Source organism: Salvia miltiorrhiza, chromosome 2 (genome assembly GCF_028751815.1).
Source record: "Salvia miltiorrhiza cultivar Shanhuang (shh) chromosome 2, IMPLAD_Smil_shh, whole genome shotgun sequence".
NCBI classification, from domain to species: domain Eukaryota; kingdom Viridiplantae; phylum Streptophyta; class Magnoliopsida; order Lamiales; family Lamiaceae; genus Salvia; species Salvia miltiorrhiza.
In genome coordinates this window covers 72,126,473-72,145,385 of record NC_080388.1, presented here as the reverse complement: position 1 = coordinate 72,145,385, position 18,913 = coordinate 72,126,473, and the positions used below count along the sequence as shown (strand labels likewise).

The 18,913-nt window shown below is 36.2% G+C and overlaps 4 protein-coding genes across 9 annotated transcripts in view; 2 read left to right on the top strand and 2 right to left on the bottom strand.

Annotated features, from left to right (window-relative positions):
- Positions 1-18,913, top strand: part of LOC131008955 (uncharacterized) — a 984,029-nt gene that overhangs the window by 204,230 nt on the left and 760,886 nt on the right. The gene's annotated exons all lie outside the window — the stretch shown is intronic.
- LOC131009027 (single-stranded DNA-binding protein, mitochondrial) lies at positions 5-2,809 on the top strand. 2 transcript variants are annotated; one of them, XM_057936220.1, is made up of 6 exons: positions 5-142; positions 349-536; positions 1,011-1,219; positions 1,292-1,392; positions 2,451-2,510; positions 2,599-2,809. In XM_057936220.1, the coding sequence occupies exons 1-6, from the start codon at positions 85-87 to the stop codon at positions 2,613-2,615; spliced, it is 633 nt and encodes a 210-aa protein (XP_057792203.1). In that variant the 5' UTR covers positions 5-84; the 3' UTR covers positions 2,616-2,809. The 2 variants fall into 2 exon arrangements, with proteins under 2 accessions (XP_057792203.1, XP_057792202.1); XM_057936219.1 differs by having other exon boundaries at positions 2,451-2,809.
- On the bottom strand, positions 3,947-7,927 carry LOC131008963 (probable protein phosphatase 2C 5). Of its 4 annotated transcripts, none has more exons than XM_057936109.1 (8): positions 7,617-7,927; positions 6,729-7,022; positions 6,469-6,640; positions 6,160-6,377; positions 5,942-6,049; positions 5,726-5,851; positions 5,403-5,632; positions 3,947-4,440 (listed from the first exon to the last, which is right to left on the bottom strand). In XM_057936109.1, the coding sequence occupies exons 2-8, from the start codon at positions 6,918-6,920 to the stop codon at positions 4,221-4,223; spliced, it is 1,266 nt and encodes a 421-aa protein (XP_057792092.1). In that variant the 5' UTR covers positions 6,921-7,022; positions 7,617-7,927; the 3' UTR covers positions 3,947-4,220. The 4 variants fall into 4 exon arrangements, with proteins under 4 accessions (XP_057792092.1, XP_057792095.1, XP_057792096.1 ...); XM_057936112.1 differs by having other exon boundaries at positions 6,729-7,142; positions 7,617-7,837; XM_057936113.1 differs by having other exon boundaries at positions 6,729-7,148; positions 7,617-7,823.
- LOC131008912 (kinesin-like protein KIN-14I) lies at positions 8,584-14,133 on the bottom strand. Its single transcript, XM_057936024.1, has 20 exons — positions 13,659-14,133; positions 13,313-13,479; positions 13,076-13,219; positions 12,741-12,959; positions 12,601-12,672; positions 12,339-12,407; positions 12,138-12,200; positions 12,006-12,059; positions 11,800-11,916; positions 11,633-11,714; positions 11,457-11,552; positions 11,215-11,388; positions 11,036-11,142; positions 10,779-10,957; positions 10,518-10,679; positions 10,178-10,431; positions 9,927-10,090; positions 9,720-9,842; positions 9,193-9,641; positions 8,584-8,999 (listed from the first exon to the last, which is right to left on the bottom strand). The coding sequence occupies exons 1-20, from the start codon at positions 13,765-13,767 to the stop codon at positions 8,873-8,875; spliced, it is 2,931 nt and encodes a 976-aa protein (XP_057792007.1). The 5' UTR covers positions 13,768-14,133; the 3' UTR covers positions 8,584-8,872.

The following is an 18,913-nucleotide window of genomic DNA, read 5'->3' as shown; positions in this document are numbered from 1 at the left end:
ATATCGTTCATAAACCCTTGCGATGCGCCTTCATTTCGTTACCTCTTAAACCCTTCTCAACTCTCTCTCTCTCTCTCAACTCCCATGAATTCACTCGCCCCTAAATTCCGTAATCTTCTCCGACTTCCTGATTTCTCCACTGGTAATTTCTACTTCTGCATTTCTTCTTCGTTTTTGGGTTTACAACACTTAAATTTGTTGTTTACTGTGTGTGTTTAGGTTTTCATTTTCACCATTGACGGTTTTTCAATGATTTTATGGTATAATAACTCGAAATAGCCTCTGATTTTGTTGCCTTATAACCAAATTTTGGAATTGAAAGATATTTCTTTTGGGATTGGAAAACAGCGGCGTGTCTGCAGAGGAGCTCGAAGGTTTTCTTCTCGACTGAGCCATTCGATTCGGGGAATACCCCTGACAAAGAGGGCCCAGACGCCCCGGAAATTGAGGATGATGATTTTCTCACCGAGAGGCCGGAGTTACAGCTCCAGGGCGTTGATCCCAGGAAAGGCTGGAATTTCCGCGGCGTGCACCGGGTATGCTTGTGATTTTATTGAATGATCACCTCTGTGGAAAGCTTCATCTGATGGATAGCTGTATCATTAGTAACTTTATCATCTTTAGCTGTTGAGATACCTTTTTGGTCAAATTGAGACTACTCTTATTTCCTAGGGTTTGGCTTCCTATTGTTTGAGTCTTGCATTGTTCATTTGATATGGTTTATATGTGATCCTGTATCAGGTGAGTTAGTTCGAGTTGTGAGGGCTGTAGGGATAGTGACATATTTTGCGATGGGATACTTCCTAATGAGGAGCTTTATTAGAAATCTGCATAAGTAATTGAGAAAGAAGTAACAAGTTTGGAGGAATCTCTGATCTTGAACAGGAACTTGGTCAATTGTGTGGTTTGTTTGCTTGTTTTATTAAATATTTTGTATGAAGATTTGGTTATTCACTAATCACTAGGACATCTATTCATACTTCATTTTTCACCTTTCCTGTTTTGGCCAGGCTATTATATGTGGAAAAGTTGGTCAAGCCCCCATTCAAAAGATCTTGAGGAATGGTAGAACTGTAACCACGTTCACTGTAGGAACTGGAGGTATGTTTGATCAGCGGACCATAGGTTCTCAGGACTTGCCAAAACCAGCTCAGTGGCATCGTATTGCAGTTCATAACACTATGCTTGCAGCCTATGCAGTGCAACAAATTGCGAAAAAGTAGGATTTTTTTCTTTTTTGGATTCCACCTTTTTCTTGGAGTACCATCTAATAAGTGGAGCTCATTTCCAGTTCTTCAGTTTACGTTGAGGGTGATATTGAAATAAGAGTCTACAATGACAGCATCAACGGAGACATAAAAAGCATACCAGAAATTTGTGTGCGCCGTGATGGTATGTGAATTTGAATCTCTATTGCTTACTAACTTGGACTGTTGGCAGGTCTTTTTCTTTACTGAGCCACTTATCTTTCACACTAATATCAATAAAATGTTAATCTAAGCTCTCACTGATTACTTACAATTGATGTATCTGCCACAATTTTTTCTTAATGGCTATGTTTCTTCCCTTATGTTCCTGCCCTTTTACACAAATCGTGCACTTGTAGCTGTCCTGGATTGTCAAGCTGTTTAAGGTGTGTTTAATGTTTACTTTAGGCATATTTGTGCTCCAGTGCTCCCTCCACTTTCTGAAGGTAGTTGATATTTTTTAGTGGATGAAATGAATTTTTGAAGTCTGCAGCATGGTAATTTTGTACCTGAAACCTTGATGTGAAATCTAGTAGTTATGTCCTTTCATATCATATGTTGGGTGCATCACTATCTTTTCTTTGTTGGTCCTCAAAAAAAAAATTCTATCTACAATTAGAAATAAACCTTATGCATTTGGATACATTTGCCATTGGTTGAACTATCAAGCTATGTGTGATGCCTGCAGAACATAATTTTTTGCAATTTCTATGTTTATTTCTGCTCTCTTAGACTTGTGTGTTTATTCACAAATAATGAAGGATGGTAATTCTGTAATACCTTTGTTGACTTGTGTGGACTTATTTGAAAGCTATGTGAATTTGGTTTGTTCTAAGACTAACTCGTTTCCAAAAAGAAGGGGCTACATAGAGTTTTCTCATCAATCTAGACCATCATTTCCATTCCATAGAAGCAGTTGAATCTAGAATTTGTTAGACAAACTTCATCAGTCATAACATTTTCCAAGAGCGATTAACTTATTTTGTTGTAAACTGTATCTGCTCTTAGATAAGAACATGTTGCATTTTAGTTCATGTGATTTAAGTTCCTATATAACTAATATAGATTCATAGTCGTAGCAAATCTTGAAGTTGAGTAAAAGCTCATTTGTACAAAACTAGTGTTCATTTAGTTGGAAAATATGAAGCGTTGTGAATAGGTCTACTACTACTTAATGAATTGTTTTTGAACATATGACTGCAGGAAGGGTTCGGCTTATAAAGGCAGGGGAAAGTATGAGCAATATTTCCTTGGATGAGCTACGTAAGTTTTCTTATATACTTGTTCACTCGCGATCAAATTTCTTCAACTTTTTTGGATTTTGTAACCCATTTCTCTTATTTGATTAAAGGTGAAGGATTATTTTAGGGAAGTCCAGTAGCTAAGTGCATGAACACAACTTTCAGCATGTAGGGCGATGAAGAACCTTAAAACAATGAGCGAAACTGATTCCAACTGTACGTGCACAGGTCGAGACATGTCTTGTAATATCTGGCAATGTATATTGCCTTTACTTCTCTTGAATACATTTCTCTTTACTCATAATATTTCGATTTATTTCAGAGTTGTTGCATAAGTTTTACATAAATTTGTAGCTTGTGGTGATTAGATTAGATATAACTCATGTTTGACAAGTCTAGCTGGTGTTAAAACCCTACAAATTACACAGCCCTATATAAACCAAAAGCCTACTTAATTTGGATAATTGGAGTTTCGTGGGGAAATTTGTGTTTGAAAATCTGAGCCAAATTCCACTCACGCAGTCGCGTCTTAATTCTAGTTTAATGTCTTTTTCCTCACTTTGAGAATCAATGATGTCATCTTTCAATTTATTGAGAGCTAACCCAACTGAAATATTATCCATCATTTTAGAAAGAAAAAAAAAATTGCGTTAGGAGTTAGGACTGTCTAATGAGTGAATATTTATCAAATAACACTAATAATTTGATAATTTAGATCCAAGCTCATATTTAGTAGCACTGTAGTCTGTAGCAGTGATATATTTATATTTTTGTTGGTATTTGTTGTGTTTGGATCCAAGTAGTATTGGATAAACACAATTTATTCAACTGGTTTTCTCATTTTCATATTGAGATATTTTTTAAATTAATAGTAATACTTCCCATTAATTGATGTATAAAAATGTAGTAAATAATACAAATTTAAATTTTTTCAGCATACACAAATTCATTCACGAGTTGGTTTTTCTTTCCGAGGAATTCATTCACGAATTAAAGGGTTTAACTAAATAAGCTCGAATAAATTTTTAGCAATGAAAATCCGAATAGCTTGACTCATTCAGCAATGTTTACAGTATAATGCCGTTAATAGTAAAATCTGAATCAAGATTTCAAATCCATCAAATAACTCAGAACAATGAGAAGATTTTACACATGAATAATCAAACAGTAAACGAACATATTAGTATGAAGTTTTAAGTTCATCACTTCAATATTTTGATCGATATTTGAGTTTTGAGATGTTACAAGAACAAAAACAAACACAAATAGAAGTAATTTCCAAATTATGTCATGTAATGAAACTTGAAATCACCCCATATTCACATAAAACTAGTATATGCTAATTTAGACAGCTTGCATTTTATAGCAGTTATTCTACAGGAGAAAGATGAGTTCATACCTGTCAGTAAAAATACATAAAACATTGAAAATTACCGTAGACGAGAGACATCAAACACATCCAATGAATAATTTCCGTTTGCAAACATCATTTCTCCATACGCAAACCGTTAGTTGTCAGATTACATACTCATGAATTACTGTGTCTGTTAGGATCGAGCATCGGTGAGATGGCCGAGCTCAGACACAGATAGGAACCACAGCAAAAAAAGAGTGCTCCCTATAAACCACTACACACACACACACACATATAATGATCCTCGCAGAGGCAAAATGAAGCACGCTCATAGTATCACAGAAAGATATTTACCAATAATTTGCTAGGTTACCAGATTTATGCAGTGACTGCAGGCGTCATAGGCCTCTTCCCTTCCATGGCGTCTTTCTTCCTGCGGCAACTTACACAGAGAAAAGGACCTTCCCAAGGCTTGGATCCAGGAGTGAAAAATGGGCCCGAGTTAACGGATAAGCCCTCACCGGGGAGCTGATCAATCTGGCAGATCGCACATCTAAAGAGCCCAGAATTCGACTCCAGAGGGAAGTCCTTGCCCAGCCTGCATGTAGTTCGTTAGAGTTTAAGGACTCTTGTTTGAAGGAGGCATCAAGAGTTCGCTGTTTAAAGCTTTATGTTTCACTACACTAGCCTATGATGTGAGGCAGACAGGAGAAATATACATGTGCCATGGAAATGAATAATGACAGCTGTAATCACAGTACACGACATTGTTATGTGCCAAACTGCATATATAGTGATATGCATACATAAGCTGAAGGTGTACTATTCTGTGTTCCTAAGAGAATCTCTACCTCTAACTGTCTGTGCCACATAAATGTCTGGCATCTATTAGTGGGGGTTCGAAGACTAGGTATAACTTGGAAGAGTAAATCTTCAGCATATCAGCATATGTATGTGTATCACTATATTGGCACAAAACAATATCGGAGATTCTATGAATCTATATTGCACTAAAAGCTACTTCCAAGAATCACCTCCAAAACCAGAGGTAAAGATTTTTCAAAGATGATACAGAAGTTAACCAGACAAGCCTCCTAAGTTTAGGTTGATCTCGACTATAATTACTACAGCAAACGTTCCAAATTGGGTAGCCAAAAATACAAATAATACATGTCATATGTCAAAAGATTCATAACTTCACTATCTCTCCACTACTACTGTCAAAGGAAATTATGAAACCACTCTCAAAACTACCTTTAGTTATTCAACTTTTACCTAAAACCTTATGTTTAAACAAACTAGGTCCAAATTTTGGGGGAATGGGTATATACACTACAAATTTTGGGGAGAATTCATTCCGATGAAAGTCCACAGGCTGTAGTATGGAAAACACCATCAAAGAACTGTCTTCCAGTTTAGTCAGATATTTTGGACCTTTCATGTTATTTGAATCCAAACACACAAATAAGGAAGTAGAACTCCATTAGAATAATGGTAAACACCTGCTTTCAGCTAAGAAGATCTAAACTTGTTAAGAATTGAATATAAACCTAAAAGTACCTCTCAGCAAGCATTGCAGAACCCTCCTCAAATAATTCCTCAACAACTCCAACTGCAGATAGCTTATTAGCTCCTTTGTTAGAATTTTGAGAAATTTTCCCAAATATAAGTGAATAAAGCAAATTATGCTTTTTTCTAGGCGTTGGGGCCAAAAAAGGAGGGTCAAAAGGAATAATATCAACAACCAAGCATGTTGTATCATCCTTCAAACCTCTTGACCTGAGGGCTTCCTGCAATTATAAAATGCAATGAAATAAAAATTTACACTAGTACTCTAAGAGACACCAATTTGCAAATATTTGGTTTACAAAATGACAAAATACCTTAACAACCAACTTTGCAGCAAGCTCTGCAGGTAAACCCCGACAAGACTGAGCAGCAATATCAGAAGACAAAGCATCCCATATTCCATCAGAGGCAATTATAAGTCTTCCCCCAGCATTTGAAAGCTGATAGCCAAAGAAGAGTTAAGAAATAAATCATCTTGGGACAATAGAGGTAGGACTTCTAATCATAATTAAGGATGCCAGTATAAGAACCTTGACTTGCTTAACATGAGGAATTGGGATAATAAACTCCCCAACATCTGTGTCACCAATTGACCTTGAAAGACATAATCCGCCAGGCCAGCAACGTAATGGACCAACCTATACCCAACCATAAAATCATCCCAGATCAAGAGAATGAATCCCTCACAAATATATTTTTACAATTTAAATTTAAGAGGAAAAAACTAAGATGGGACTAAGCAAATTACTTCATTTCCTCCAAAAACATTGAGCCTTGCTACTGCAGCCCCACTTGCAGTTATACGCTCCCGCTCCTCAACATTCTCTTCCAGCCGATGGTCAACCGTCAAAAGAGATACAACCCCTCCTTGGGTGTCCAATATACACCGAGAATCTCCAACAGATGCAACAGTCACAGTCCAACCATCAATAACAACAAATGTAACGGTAGTTCCAGATGTCTCACCTGCCAGTTGTAGCAATCCCATAAGACAGATTAAAAAAAGTAAAGGGACTGTCACAGTAAAAACAATTCCAAAACCATGATTTATACGTGCCTCGCTGCTGAAACTCTATGTCAGTTTTCACAAAGCCTGCCACTAATGCCCTAGGAAGGGCTTGAAGCCACTCTTCCCTTCCAAGTGCTGGGGGAATAGCACTTAATACATTGTTCAGTAAATTCTCTTTGGTGAAAATAGCAGCTGATATACCATTATGCCCATCAAAAATCTACGAAAGAAATAGAAATTCAGAGAATACGTCAACGTCAAACCTATAAACCAGATATCAATTTCAGAAAACTGAAGTTAACACATACTGCAAATACTGAAAAAGAAGTTGATGTATCTCCTGGAACTCTTTGACAATCAAGTTTAATGAGAAAATAGTCCTCTCCTTTCTTAGCCAGAGCAGCCTGCCCATACTTCACTGTGGGATTCTCCAACTTCTCATTTCTCAGCTCACGACCAATCAAAGTCCCAAGTGGAACCAGCTGTTGTTTGTGCCTCATTTTGGTATATACCTCTATATGCCTCACTCTGGCAATCTCTGTATCAGGCTTTCAGCACATTGGCAGTTGTCATTATTCAAGCCTCGATCCCCCAACCTCAGCCTAAATAAGAGGACATTCTCCACTTCATTCACATACAGTTGAAGACAATTTTTTTTTTTTTTGAGACAACATACAGTTTAAGACATTGATTGAACAGAAACCCAATTTTATCCACGTAATCTGCAACTAGAAAATAATGACCACGTCTGAACCCTATCATGAGCAGCGTGAGAGAGAGAGTTCTAAATCACACATAAATACTTTCAAAAAATATTTTCACTAGAAAACAACAATATCGTCGCCTCAAAAAAAAAAAAAAAAAAGAAGAAGAAGAAGAAGAAAACAGCAATGTCTAACATAAAATTAAGAAAGGTAAACGACGTCTATTGCAATGCGCAATTAGCTGCGTAATTAGCTCCGGTAGCCAAAATAGATGCACATTGCACATTACTGAAATTGATTTTTTTTTTAAAACCCCGAAAATGCGATAAATTTACAGAAAAAATAAGCAGCTAGCGTACATGTGGCCCAAAATTGCATAGATTTTCTGCTTTCACAGACATTTACCAGCACTAAACAGAAATGCAGCTTGAGAATTTCACAGAACTGAAAAAAGAGCATCATTTCAAAAAAAAAAAAAATTGAAAAGCTTACAGTGCAGAGGCTGAGAAGGTAAACTGAAGTAGATCGACGGAGATGGGGTGCTGTAATCCCCGCGAGAGAAATCAAGGAGTTTTCACTCTGGTTTATACGTACTAATTTGATTGGAATAACAATCTAGAGAGAGATAAGATGCAGAGAGAGAGAGAGAGAGAGGTGCGCGTTTGGGGCAACGACCGGGATCCCAATTGATTTACAAAAGGCGTTTAATAGCTTTTCTATTTTTATTTCTTAAAAGGAAATACTTTAATAACAGTGGCATTGAAAAAGTAGTTGAGAAAATAACGAATAAAACATTGATGAAGCCCACGAAAACAGAGTAGCACATCTTATTAGAAAAAATATATATATACATAATTACAACACAAAATTTTAAAATATCGGATAAAAAGCAATACTTCCAATACCCTTAAATAATAATAATAATAATAATACCCTCAAAAGGAGAAAGCAATCCGAAAAATATAAATATGTTTTTTGTAGAAGCCGAGACCTTATGTAAAATTGAATCTATGTATAAGAATGAGACAGATCCATTTCATAAGCAAATTTACTAAAAAATGTGCTAATCCATTTTATTAAATATTTAATGCCTCTGACCATTAAAAAAAGTATTTTTTTAAAGTACCCCTCCCTTTTCGCTTAGAAACCATTCCAAATCTTTTCAATAATTTATTCCAACTCTTCGCTTTTCCTTTTAGTCAATCTGTGTGTGTGTGTTTTTTTTTGTATCATATGATACAAAATTACACATGTCGAAGAGGAGTATAATTTTACATGCATACCCTTAATTATAAAGCCTATATCTTGCAAGTGATCAATTAAATTATTAAACTTATTTATTTTCTTCAGCATTGAGTCAAATAACATCAAGATTGAAGGGAAACCAATCTCTATGTTTCTTCTTCTTAGTTTTGTCATAAGATTGAATAAAATGTAATAAATGAATAACAGCACTGCAAATAAGTACAGTATAAACTTCTTTCAATATGCCATGTTTCTCTCTTCTTGTACAGTGAAAGAATTACAATTACAAAAAGGAGAAGGAAAAAAATACTAAAAAGAAAAAAAAATCAAAACCTTGTACTATATAACACCAACACTCATCAGTGGATTTAAAACAAATAAAAAATAAAAGACCTAAAAATCACCACTGCCATTGCCATTTCTATGAACACATTCCAATCAATGAATGCATATCTAAAGAGAAAGAAGACAGATTCATAAACCCTGTGCAAGACATTAGGCTCTCACTTCCCACCGGTGGAGGCTGGCTTTCGTTTCCCATCAACCGTAGCTGGTTTCTTTCCATGTTTCTTCGATGGTGAATTAGGTCCATTCGCGACTTTCCTCGTTGGGGGTTGAGGAATCAGGCTCCTAATGGTGAGAGACAAGTTGCAAGCATGAAATGAATGAGTATGAACGCGTCAAGGATAAATTATGATCGAAGAGTAAAGCCATAAGCATCCATCATGCTTTGATATCAACTTCCTATGTGGCTACTATGTTGTATCATGAAGTTGAGCATCATTATATTATCCAAACAAAGTTGATCAGCATCCACATTTACCTTATTTCTGGGCTTTTCATCTGCCTTTGATTTTGAGTAGGTTTTTTGGCTTTTGTTCCTCCTCCCCCTCCATTTTTCTCAGCACCATTTGTTTGGCATTGGTAATCTGATTCATCACTAACTTCAACTTCTGCGTATTCTAAATCATCGGTGGCAGCTGCAACCTCACATTGATTCCTACCCAAACTGTTGTCTCGTCTAAGAGCTGCAATTTTGCTTAAAGACTGTTCCGGGTATACCTTGGAAGTATCGCGTCTGCTCTTCTGATATGATATTTCTGGTGACTGACTGCCATCTTCACCTAATTGGCTCTTCACCATAACCTTATCGACCCAATCACCAGAGACGCTTTTTCCCTCTTCCATTGACACCACACTGATTGGAGAAGCCATAAAGTCATCAGCATCAAAGCTTTGCATTCTTGATACTGTTGAGGACTCGGTCTGTCCCTGCAGTGCACAATGCAGAAACGTAAGACAACTGCTCGGAAAGTTGCCAAGATCGTTTAATGGTTTTAAGTCTCCTACCTCTGCCTTACTAACATCTCCTATACTTTGCCATGATGGCGCTGGAGAAGACGTAAAAGATCCATTTGTGGCTCCATCTTCTCCTCTCTCTTTCCGTAGTAAGGCTGCTTTAAGACTAGCTATCTGCATGCAGTTGGATATCGATGATGGATTAAGGCATGTACGTGATCAAAGCAAATCACAAGTAGAAAAGAAAAGGTGCCAAACCTGTTCTTTTAGTTCTCTGACATCTGGACTCTCTTTGTTTGCTCGAGCAGAACCAGGCTCGACAGTAGACACACGTTCAGCAAACTTCAACGTGTTCACTGTTTCTCCGAGAGCATCGGGCTCCGGGCTGATGTGAATGAACATTAGAGTCTTTGCCTGAACCCCTACAAAAACATGAAGGATTCAGATATTAGTAAGTGCTACGAGAGAGTAACAATGTAGACCGGCCATGAATGCTACCTGAATCTTACCTAGTGAATCTTGAAGCAACTGTGTGAGCTTACTGTTTCTGTAAGGGACGTGCGATTGCTTTTGGGCAAGAGAGGCTATCACATCACCTAAAGCAGATAGAGAGCGGTTAATATGTTGAGCCTCCTTCAACCTCTCACCATCTGCATCTGGTTTATCAGCTCGTTCGCTTCCTGCCAGGTCGACCAGATGCATACAACCGCAAGTAACCGAGCCAGATGTCAGATTTCTTCCTTGAACATGCACAGTCACGCAACTGCAGGCGCATGCATGAATTCATGGTCAGTTTAACACATTATAATAATGGAAACAAAATCAAGAAAAGAGAGTAAGAGAATGTGCCTGTGAGAACGACTACTTCGGTCATTCATTGAAGTGGAACCAACTGCGCGATTTTTAAGCCCAATGTTCATCAGGTTGATGACATCAGATGTCGATGAAACAGGCACAATATTTGCATTTGGTACGTTGAAACCGTTCTGGGAGTTGTTGTGAATTTCTAATGTACTAACGAGTTAAAGGGAGAAAACATGAGCTTATGAAAGATGCAAAAAAACATAACAAAGAAATATTTTTCATTGACACTTTCTTCTTCAAGGATATTTTTCATTGACACCGTCAGAGACGAGGAGATCTCTAACTTGCTCGTTGTAGATTTCTATCATCTGGACAGAGACATCATATGACATGCTGTCTTTTCTCTGCTGCGAGATCAAAAATAAATCACTCAGAGCTCGGTAATTTACACCTAAGTTTTCGGGTGTAAGTTCCGTAGGTCCAGTCTGCAGTTTAAAGGAAAAGCTGAATTAGATAGTATCAAATTCTAAAGGATCCAAAGTAACAGAATAATAATCTCTTACCATAGTATATGTTTTTCCTGAACCAGTTTGGCCATAAGCAAATATACAAACATTATACCCGTCAAGCACAGAACGAATCAGCGGCTGTGTATCTGAAAATACTTCTTCTGCAGAAACAAGAAACATTAGTACTTGTAAGACATTTATGAATCAAATATAAGAAAAGGAAGTTCAATCACCTTGGCTGGCAGACGGACCGAAAACCTTGTTAAAAGTGAACAACTTCTTCCCCTTGCCATTTTTTGCAGGAGTGATTATTGAGATAGTCTGCCCATCCAGAGCTTCTGCAGTGCTCAAACCAGCTGGCTGTCCGGGAAAAAAAGGTCGTATTCGGCAATATACCCTTATATTTCCTGTCAAAATCCCAGCATCACCACACCTGGACACTCTTCCAATGGTATTCAAACCAATAGAAATTTACCTTTGAGGTCCTGCACTTGATTGTAAAGTTTGCGATTCTCCTCAAGAACCTTCTGGTATCGAGAAGCCGCACTAGCAAGACCCTTCAAGTGCTTACCTATCATCAAACGAAATTAACTTCTTGTTTTTTGTTTGCTCCAATGCAGGGTATGGTGTAGCAGATAATAAATTTGGTACCTAGATATTGGATTTCTTCTTGATACTTCATGTGTAGCAAATGCAGGTCTTCCTTCGTCGAGTGAAGTGTACTTTTGAGTTCCTACAAAATTAAGTATATGTTCTTAAAAGAGTCTAAATTGGAGAATGGGAATTATTTACGATAGTCAATCTTTCATTTCAAGGACCTCTATGCTTCTTTGATGGCATTCGACCAAGACTCGGCGCTTGGAAACATGTCGTTTTGGATTGCCATCGCGGGAATCATTCTTGGACCAACTCTTATCTTCCATAATGTTTGAAGTCTTGCATAAAACCAAGAAAACCCAGCCCATGTATTTTGAGGTTTGTAATTCACAAATCACTAAGATGCAGCATCTAATTAGACCTTTACCTCAGAACTCGCGCAGGAACTTGGAACATCTATGTATCTTGGACTTGCTCCAACCTGTTGTACCAAAACACTGCAATGAGTTTAAGATAAGTAAAAAATAATTAAGATGCAACTATCCATCAGACTTCAGACCTCGACAACTTGATGCTCGTTGGAACTTGGGACATTCACATCAGATCTCGAACTTGTTCCCGCCTATTGTACCAACAAATGCAAAACAGCACTTAGAACTTATTTCCTCTTTTTTCTGGAAATCATTTTAACTAAGTTAAGAGTTACTCTATTGCATATGCATAAGCATTGTGAATCTAGATGAACAATCATCAGTCCCACCTGCTCATTCTGTCTTGCTAACCGCTGCTCAAATTCTTCCATAACTTTGCTTAGCATACTCCCAACGATCTGCAAAACGAACTCATTGAGTTTCTCAAATGCTGATGACTGTAACCTTCTGCAGTTTTTATAATTTAGTTTCTTTATTTCCATTGAAACAATGGACGGCAATACATTTTGCATGAGTGATGAAACCATTATGTTATGTTGATAGACGAAAAAGTTTCCAGCAGCAGCTTGGCTCGACTCCAAAATCACTTACCAGAGGGATATCTTCTTGCTTCTTATCAGAAAGAAGCTCACGAACATAGAAGTGCAAGGCATCAGAAGTACCCTGAAAATGGAAGCATGAGATTTTTTCTTCGCCATAAAAAACAGCACACGAGGAGTAACCATACAAACCATTTCATTAAAGTCCTGCCCGTTCTGCTCAACAATGGATGAGTTCCTCGAGAGAGAGTTCACAAACGGATCAGAATTCTTCCTGACAAACTGCTTGGATGCTGAATGAGGCTTCCAATTTCCACTGTATTTCCACACTCCTTTCCCACCTCCTTCCTTCCACTCATAGTAAGACTTCAAAGCCAGCACACAGTTCACAATTCTTGAACTCTTCCCTCCCTAATGGTTTGGATATTAGAATCATACATTGCAAAAGTTCAACCACATCAATATTAATCTATATAGGCACATTTTCTATTGGTGAAAAACTAGCTTAAAAGTTAACAACTACACACCTGTTCCAGATCAGAGGCTTCAAAAACTGGAATCCCCATTTCCTCTGCAGAATCAAGAAAGTTCCTAACATTCTCGAAATATTGGAAGGCCGAAAGAGCAGCCCCATCCGGAACAATCACACTATCCGAAGGCGCCTCAACTACCTAGAGGCAATCCCAACAATCAAATTGCAGCATCCAATAATACAATACAACAAGTGGGAAAATAGAACGTGAAAGATCAAGAATAAGCCCTACTTTTGGAATGGCGCCTGGCTGAATCTTGTTCAGTGCATTGCAAAGTATAATTCCACTTCGCAAAGCAATCCGAAATTCTTCCTCCAAAGGCTGATCAGACAAATCCCTTGCTGTAACCACTCCCACCGCCTTCCTCAACCAGCCGGCCGCAGCATATCTTCTCAATGCTGCAACACAATGTCTCTCAATTATTCCAATGGAAATTCACATTCAATTACAACCGCAAACAGAATATGATCATCAATCAATACGCAATGCAGGGGTCAACATTAACTTTGGAAAATGATCGATTACAAACATCGGAAAACTAAAATGATTAAGAATGAAGAAAAGGGGCTTATCATACAAGCTTCTTCTGCTTTTCTTGAGGCCAAATCCATGTCGTTCAGCCTCTTGCCTAGAAGCGCGTCCTCCTCCGCCGCTGCAGCGTCGAATTGCGACATTCCTTCCGCCATTGATGCGCTGTTCAAAACACGACACCCCTCCAAGAAATACTTGAATTGAAGAGCGTGTTTCTTCAACTTTCAAAAATCGGAATGCATGCTGTTCTAAACATTTATGTATAGGCGCAAAAATCGCGTCTTTTTCCACCAATAAGTGCTGGCTTCTTAATATGTGAAGAGGGATTGCAGAGAACAATTTTGTTTGAAGAAGAAGAAGAAGAAGAGGAGAGCAGAGATAGAGAAACGGCGGGGAAGTTATAGAGAGAGAAGATTGAAAGAAGAAGAGAAACCGAAAATATGAAGGAAAAAAAAAATGTAAAAAGTTAAAAATAACAAGAATTCAAAAGTTCTTATTTATTTTTATTTTAAAGAAAGAAAGAAAAAAAGACTAATGAGAAGTAAAAACTGATTATTTGATCATTATTTTGACAAAACTTGTTTTCCGTATTTGTTTCCCTCTTTTTAGTCAACTTTTTTCTTTAAATTTATTCCTTTTTTCAACACCTCAAAGCTCTTCCCGAGCCGAAAGGTTCGGGATCTTGATGGTTCTTATTTAGACAATATATACATATTCTATCTTAAATATAATTTAATTACATAATTTCTCATTGTTTGTATTTATGCAATAACAAGCAAGTTCACTAGTTCAAAACCTACTACTAATATTGTGTGGGTTGTATTTATGAGCTATATTTTTATTTATTTGATTTAACTATAATTTATTCTGTACTAATTTAATTAATTTATTATAATATATTTTAATTTCATGATATTATATGTATATTATATCTCAAAGTAGAAATAAAGAATTCACACTATAAAAATTTACGCTGAGTCATGTACTATAGGCATGATTTACAACTATCGGCTTGATTTAGATATTATTGGTAAGATTTGGATTAATAAAAGTGGCAATACTCATAAAGGGCCATTCTCAAATAGTAGACCTCTTATATAGCAAGGAAGATAAAAATGGTAGTTTGATAGGCAAAAATGTATGAAAAGTCTAATATAACCTTAGTGGGCCCCACAAATTATTTAAAAAAAAGAGAAAGAAATAAAACTCTTCAACATTCTCTCTCTCTCTGCGTGAAACACACCCAACTCCTCCCTCTCTCTCTTCAACACTCTTTCTCTCTCTTCAACACAATCCTCCATTTCTCTCTCTTCGTAACTATCTGAAGATTGTGTGTTTGGTAGATATAAATGCTCCTAGGTTGGTAGAGCATTGAATGAACAAGGAAGACATTGAAATACACTAACAAACGTCCATAATGTAATTTTTCAGATCTTGTTAAAAAAATGGTGCTACATCTGTAAAGAAATCATCTTTATCTTTGAATGTATTAATTGAAACAAGTTTGGTTCGATTCGGAGTCATTTTGCCCCTGAAGTGATATAGGTATGTTGTAATCTGTAATAAACGATTTCATTGTGTATTTCGTGCATGTATTTTTATTTTTTTCACTGTGTTCTTAAGTACACAGTTGCATACTTCTAAAGGACACAGTTGAAAGTATGTTTAGATGATCTTAATAATTTGTTATTTTTAAAGCAAAAAAAATTAAGTTTTATCATGTTTAGGACCATATTAAAGAATAATAAATTGAAATAAATGCGTGTTATTAAGGACACAGTTGAAAATACACATTGTGTTCTTAAGGACACAGTTACTTGTACTTATAAACATCATCATTTTATACTTTCTCAATTTAAATATATATTTGTTTGTGTTTACTAACACACAATTGAAAGTACACAGTTCAAGTACACAGTTAACACACAACTTCACTGTTGTTCCTTAATAATAATGGAATAATTAATTAATTTTCATAATAATCTTTAAAAAAAATTAATTTACATAATAATTTAGGTAATTATTGACTTACTAAATTTCATATTAATTTTAATATTCAGTGCACAGTTCGAGTATACAATTAAGAGACAAATGAGAGTACATTGTTGTTCTTGAGAACACAATTAGTGTTTGAAAGCACAGTTATGAGTACACAGTTCAGTTCTTGATGACACAATTAGTTAAATATTTGAACCAACATTATGATTTGCCGATTTTTCAATTTGAGATACACTCTCTCACATTATATGACTACATTAATAATAGACAATCTGAAAATGAATTTGTGTTTAACACGACACAATTAAGAGTACACTGTTATAGTATTAAGGACACAATTATTAATTGACAATTTTTTTTGCAGACATGTCTTCGCGGCGTGTCGTTATTCGTCATAGTGGACATTGGGATAGATCAGATTACATAGGTGGGGATGAGGTTATGGTATACATGCCCGTGGGTCAATTATCTTATGATAATCTAGTACAAGAGATTCACGAGCAAGTGGATAGCGATGCAACTTCAGATTATTTGATTTACTACACGACGAGCACGGGCAATGATAGGAAGACAAAGGTTTCCTTGAAGAGTGATACTGATTTTTTTCGATTGCTTGTAGAACAGAATGACTATCCAGTAGGTATACACAGTTGCGCAATCCATGATACACAGTTAGAATACACAATTGGAGAAATTTAGATTTCACACATACTTGCACAAGATTTAATCATACGATTTACACAAGCAGTCAATTTAAGTATGTTTGGTTAAAAAAAAATAAAAAATTATTGTGTATATCGAGTACACAATTGAAATTACAGTTCACAGTTAATCTATGGGGTAACCAGTACACAGTTAGAATACACAATTGGAGAAATTTAGATTTCACACATACTTGCACAAGATTTAATCATACGATTTACACAAGCAGTCAATTTAAGTATGTTTGGTTAAAAAAAAATAAAAAATTATTGTGTATATCGAGTACACAATTGAAATTACAGTTCACAGTTAATCTATGGTGTAACCAGTACACAGTTAGAATACACAATTGGAGAAATTTAGATTTCATACATACTTGAACAAGATTTAATCATACGATTTACACAAGCAGTCAATTTAAGTATGTTTGGTAAAAAAAAAAAATTATTATGTATATCGAGTACACAATTGAAGATTACAGTTCACAATTATCTAATAAAGTGCTCTAAAGAAGCTTTGATTACATATCACTAACTTTGAACAAATGTTGTAGAAGTATTTTGACTTTGGTTAAAAAACAATGTTACTACTAAGTTACATTGTGTTATAAAAAAACAATAAATATACTTATCAAATTTGATTAATTGTATTTTTTGGTTCAACTATATAAGACTATTTTCTTTATTTCATTGGTGAAAATCATTAAATCAATTGAACAAAGTGAATTGTTTTTCAGTACACAGTTAGAATACACAATTAACAAAAATTATATCTCATACAAAGTTTTACACTATCTAATTAACTTAATTAATAAAACAATCAATTTAAATATGTTTCATCAATATAAAATCTAAAAATTAATATTTATAATGAGTACACAATTGAAGATTACAATTCACAGTTAATATGTGGTAACGAATGCACAGTTAGAATACACAATTGGGGAAATGTATAGTTTATACATACTTACACAAGATTTTATCAAATGATTTAAGAAAACAATCATTTTAAGTATGCTTGATAAATAAATTTTTTTAAAATTAATGTATATATCCAGTACACAATTGTTTCGTACACAGTTATTTAGAACACAGTTATATACAATCAATACACAATTAATTTTTAAACACAGTTCAATAACTCATTACAGAATCTAAGGAAACACCAAAACATCATCCAAAATATCATCTAAAATATCATCCAACTTTCCACTTCTTTGCTATGTCAATTAGGTCCTTCGGACATGACCACTTTTTGTACAAATACTTCCCACAAATAGACTTGGTCTGTGGATTCGGTCCATGGTACTTCTCAAACTCACGGAGCAGAGTCATCTACAAATATGAAATCATCGATTAATAATACTAATCATTTCAATTGTATATTCTGTATCAATTGTGTACTTCATATCAACTGTGTATTTCAACTGTGCGTTAATTCAATTCCAACGGTCGAATGACGAGCAACAAAACAACAAGCAAATGCAAACTCAGCCACAAACCAACAATCTCATCATCATTTCAATGATAAATCATCAACACACAGAGAACGTATAAACAATAGCAACACGCATCTATATATCTTAGATTGGAGTTTAAAGTCACCAACGTATAAACAATCATCAACAATTCCTCAACACACACAACCTATAAACAATCGTTTTTACACCATAAATACTCACCGGAGGATGTGGTTCGTTCGCCGGTGCCAATACTTCATCCTCTGCAGCAGTGGTCTCCTCCTTCGCCGTCGCCGACTCTTCATCGGCCGCTGACTTCGGCGGAGGTCGCCTTTTGGAGTTACATTTCGTCTGCGGCAGTAGCGAGTTCGGCAGCTCTCCTTCCGCCGCCGACTTAGACGGCAAAGAATTAGTGCTCATTGCTAGAGCGTCGGTGGAGGAGATTTCGCCAGAGGGTGGGATTTCGAGAAGGATTTTGCCGGGAAATAGAGGGATGTCGCCGAAAACGAAGGGATTTAGCTGGAAATAGAGAGCTCGCCGAGAATTTCAAAGTGACGAGAGAGAGGGAGTTCTGTCGGCCATGGAGGGCTCGCCGGACATGGAAGACTCGCTGCCGCGCGCTGGCAAGTTTCAGACTGGGAGAGATCGATTAGGGCTCAGCTATTGAGCGTGAGGAGGAGTTCCAGTCGCTCGCCGTGACTTTCAAATTGAGGGAAGAGATGGGCATGAGAAGGGTTCCAGATAGCAAGAACTTGAAATTGACGGGAGAGAAAAGTCGACACGAGAGAGAGAGTTCAATGGGGTTCCCATTCTGTCAGACTTCTAATTCAAATTGAAGTTTCAATTTTTCTGTTCTTTTCCTTTTGTTTCAACCGAGAATTGATGGTAGTGAGAGAGATGAAGTTCTAATATTTCTATATCTTTTCCTTTTCTTTTTAAATTTAATAAGGGTATATTAGTCTTTCTATATATTTTGCCCATAAAACTCCCTTTTTTATCTTCATTGCTATATAAGAGGTCTACTATTTGTAATGGGCTTGTTATGTCTTTCTCTCTTAATAAAACCTACACTTATTTTACCAATCATTGCCACTTAAGATTGCCTTGTATATTTTAGAAGAAAATTTGATGAATGTAATTAG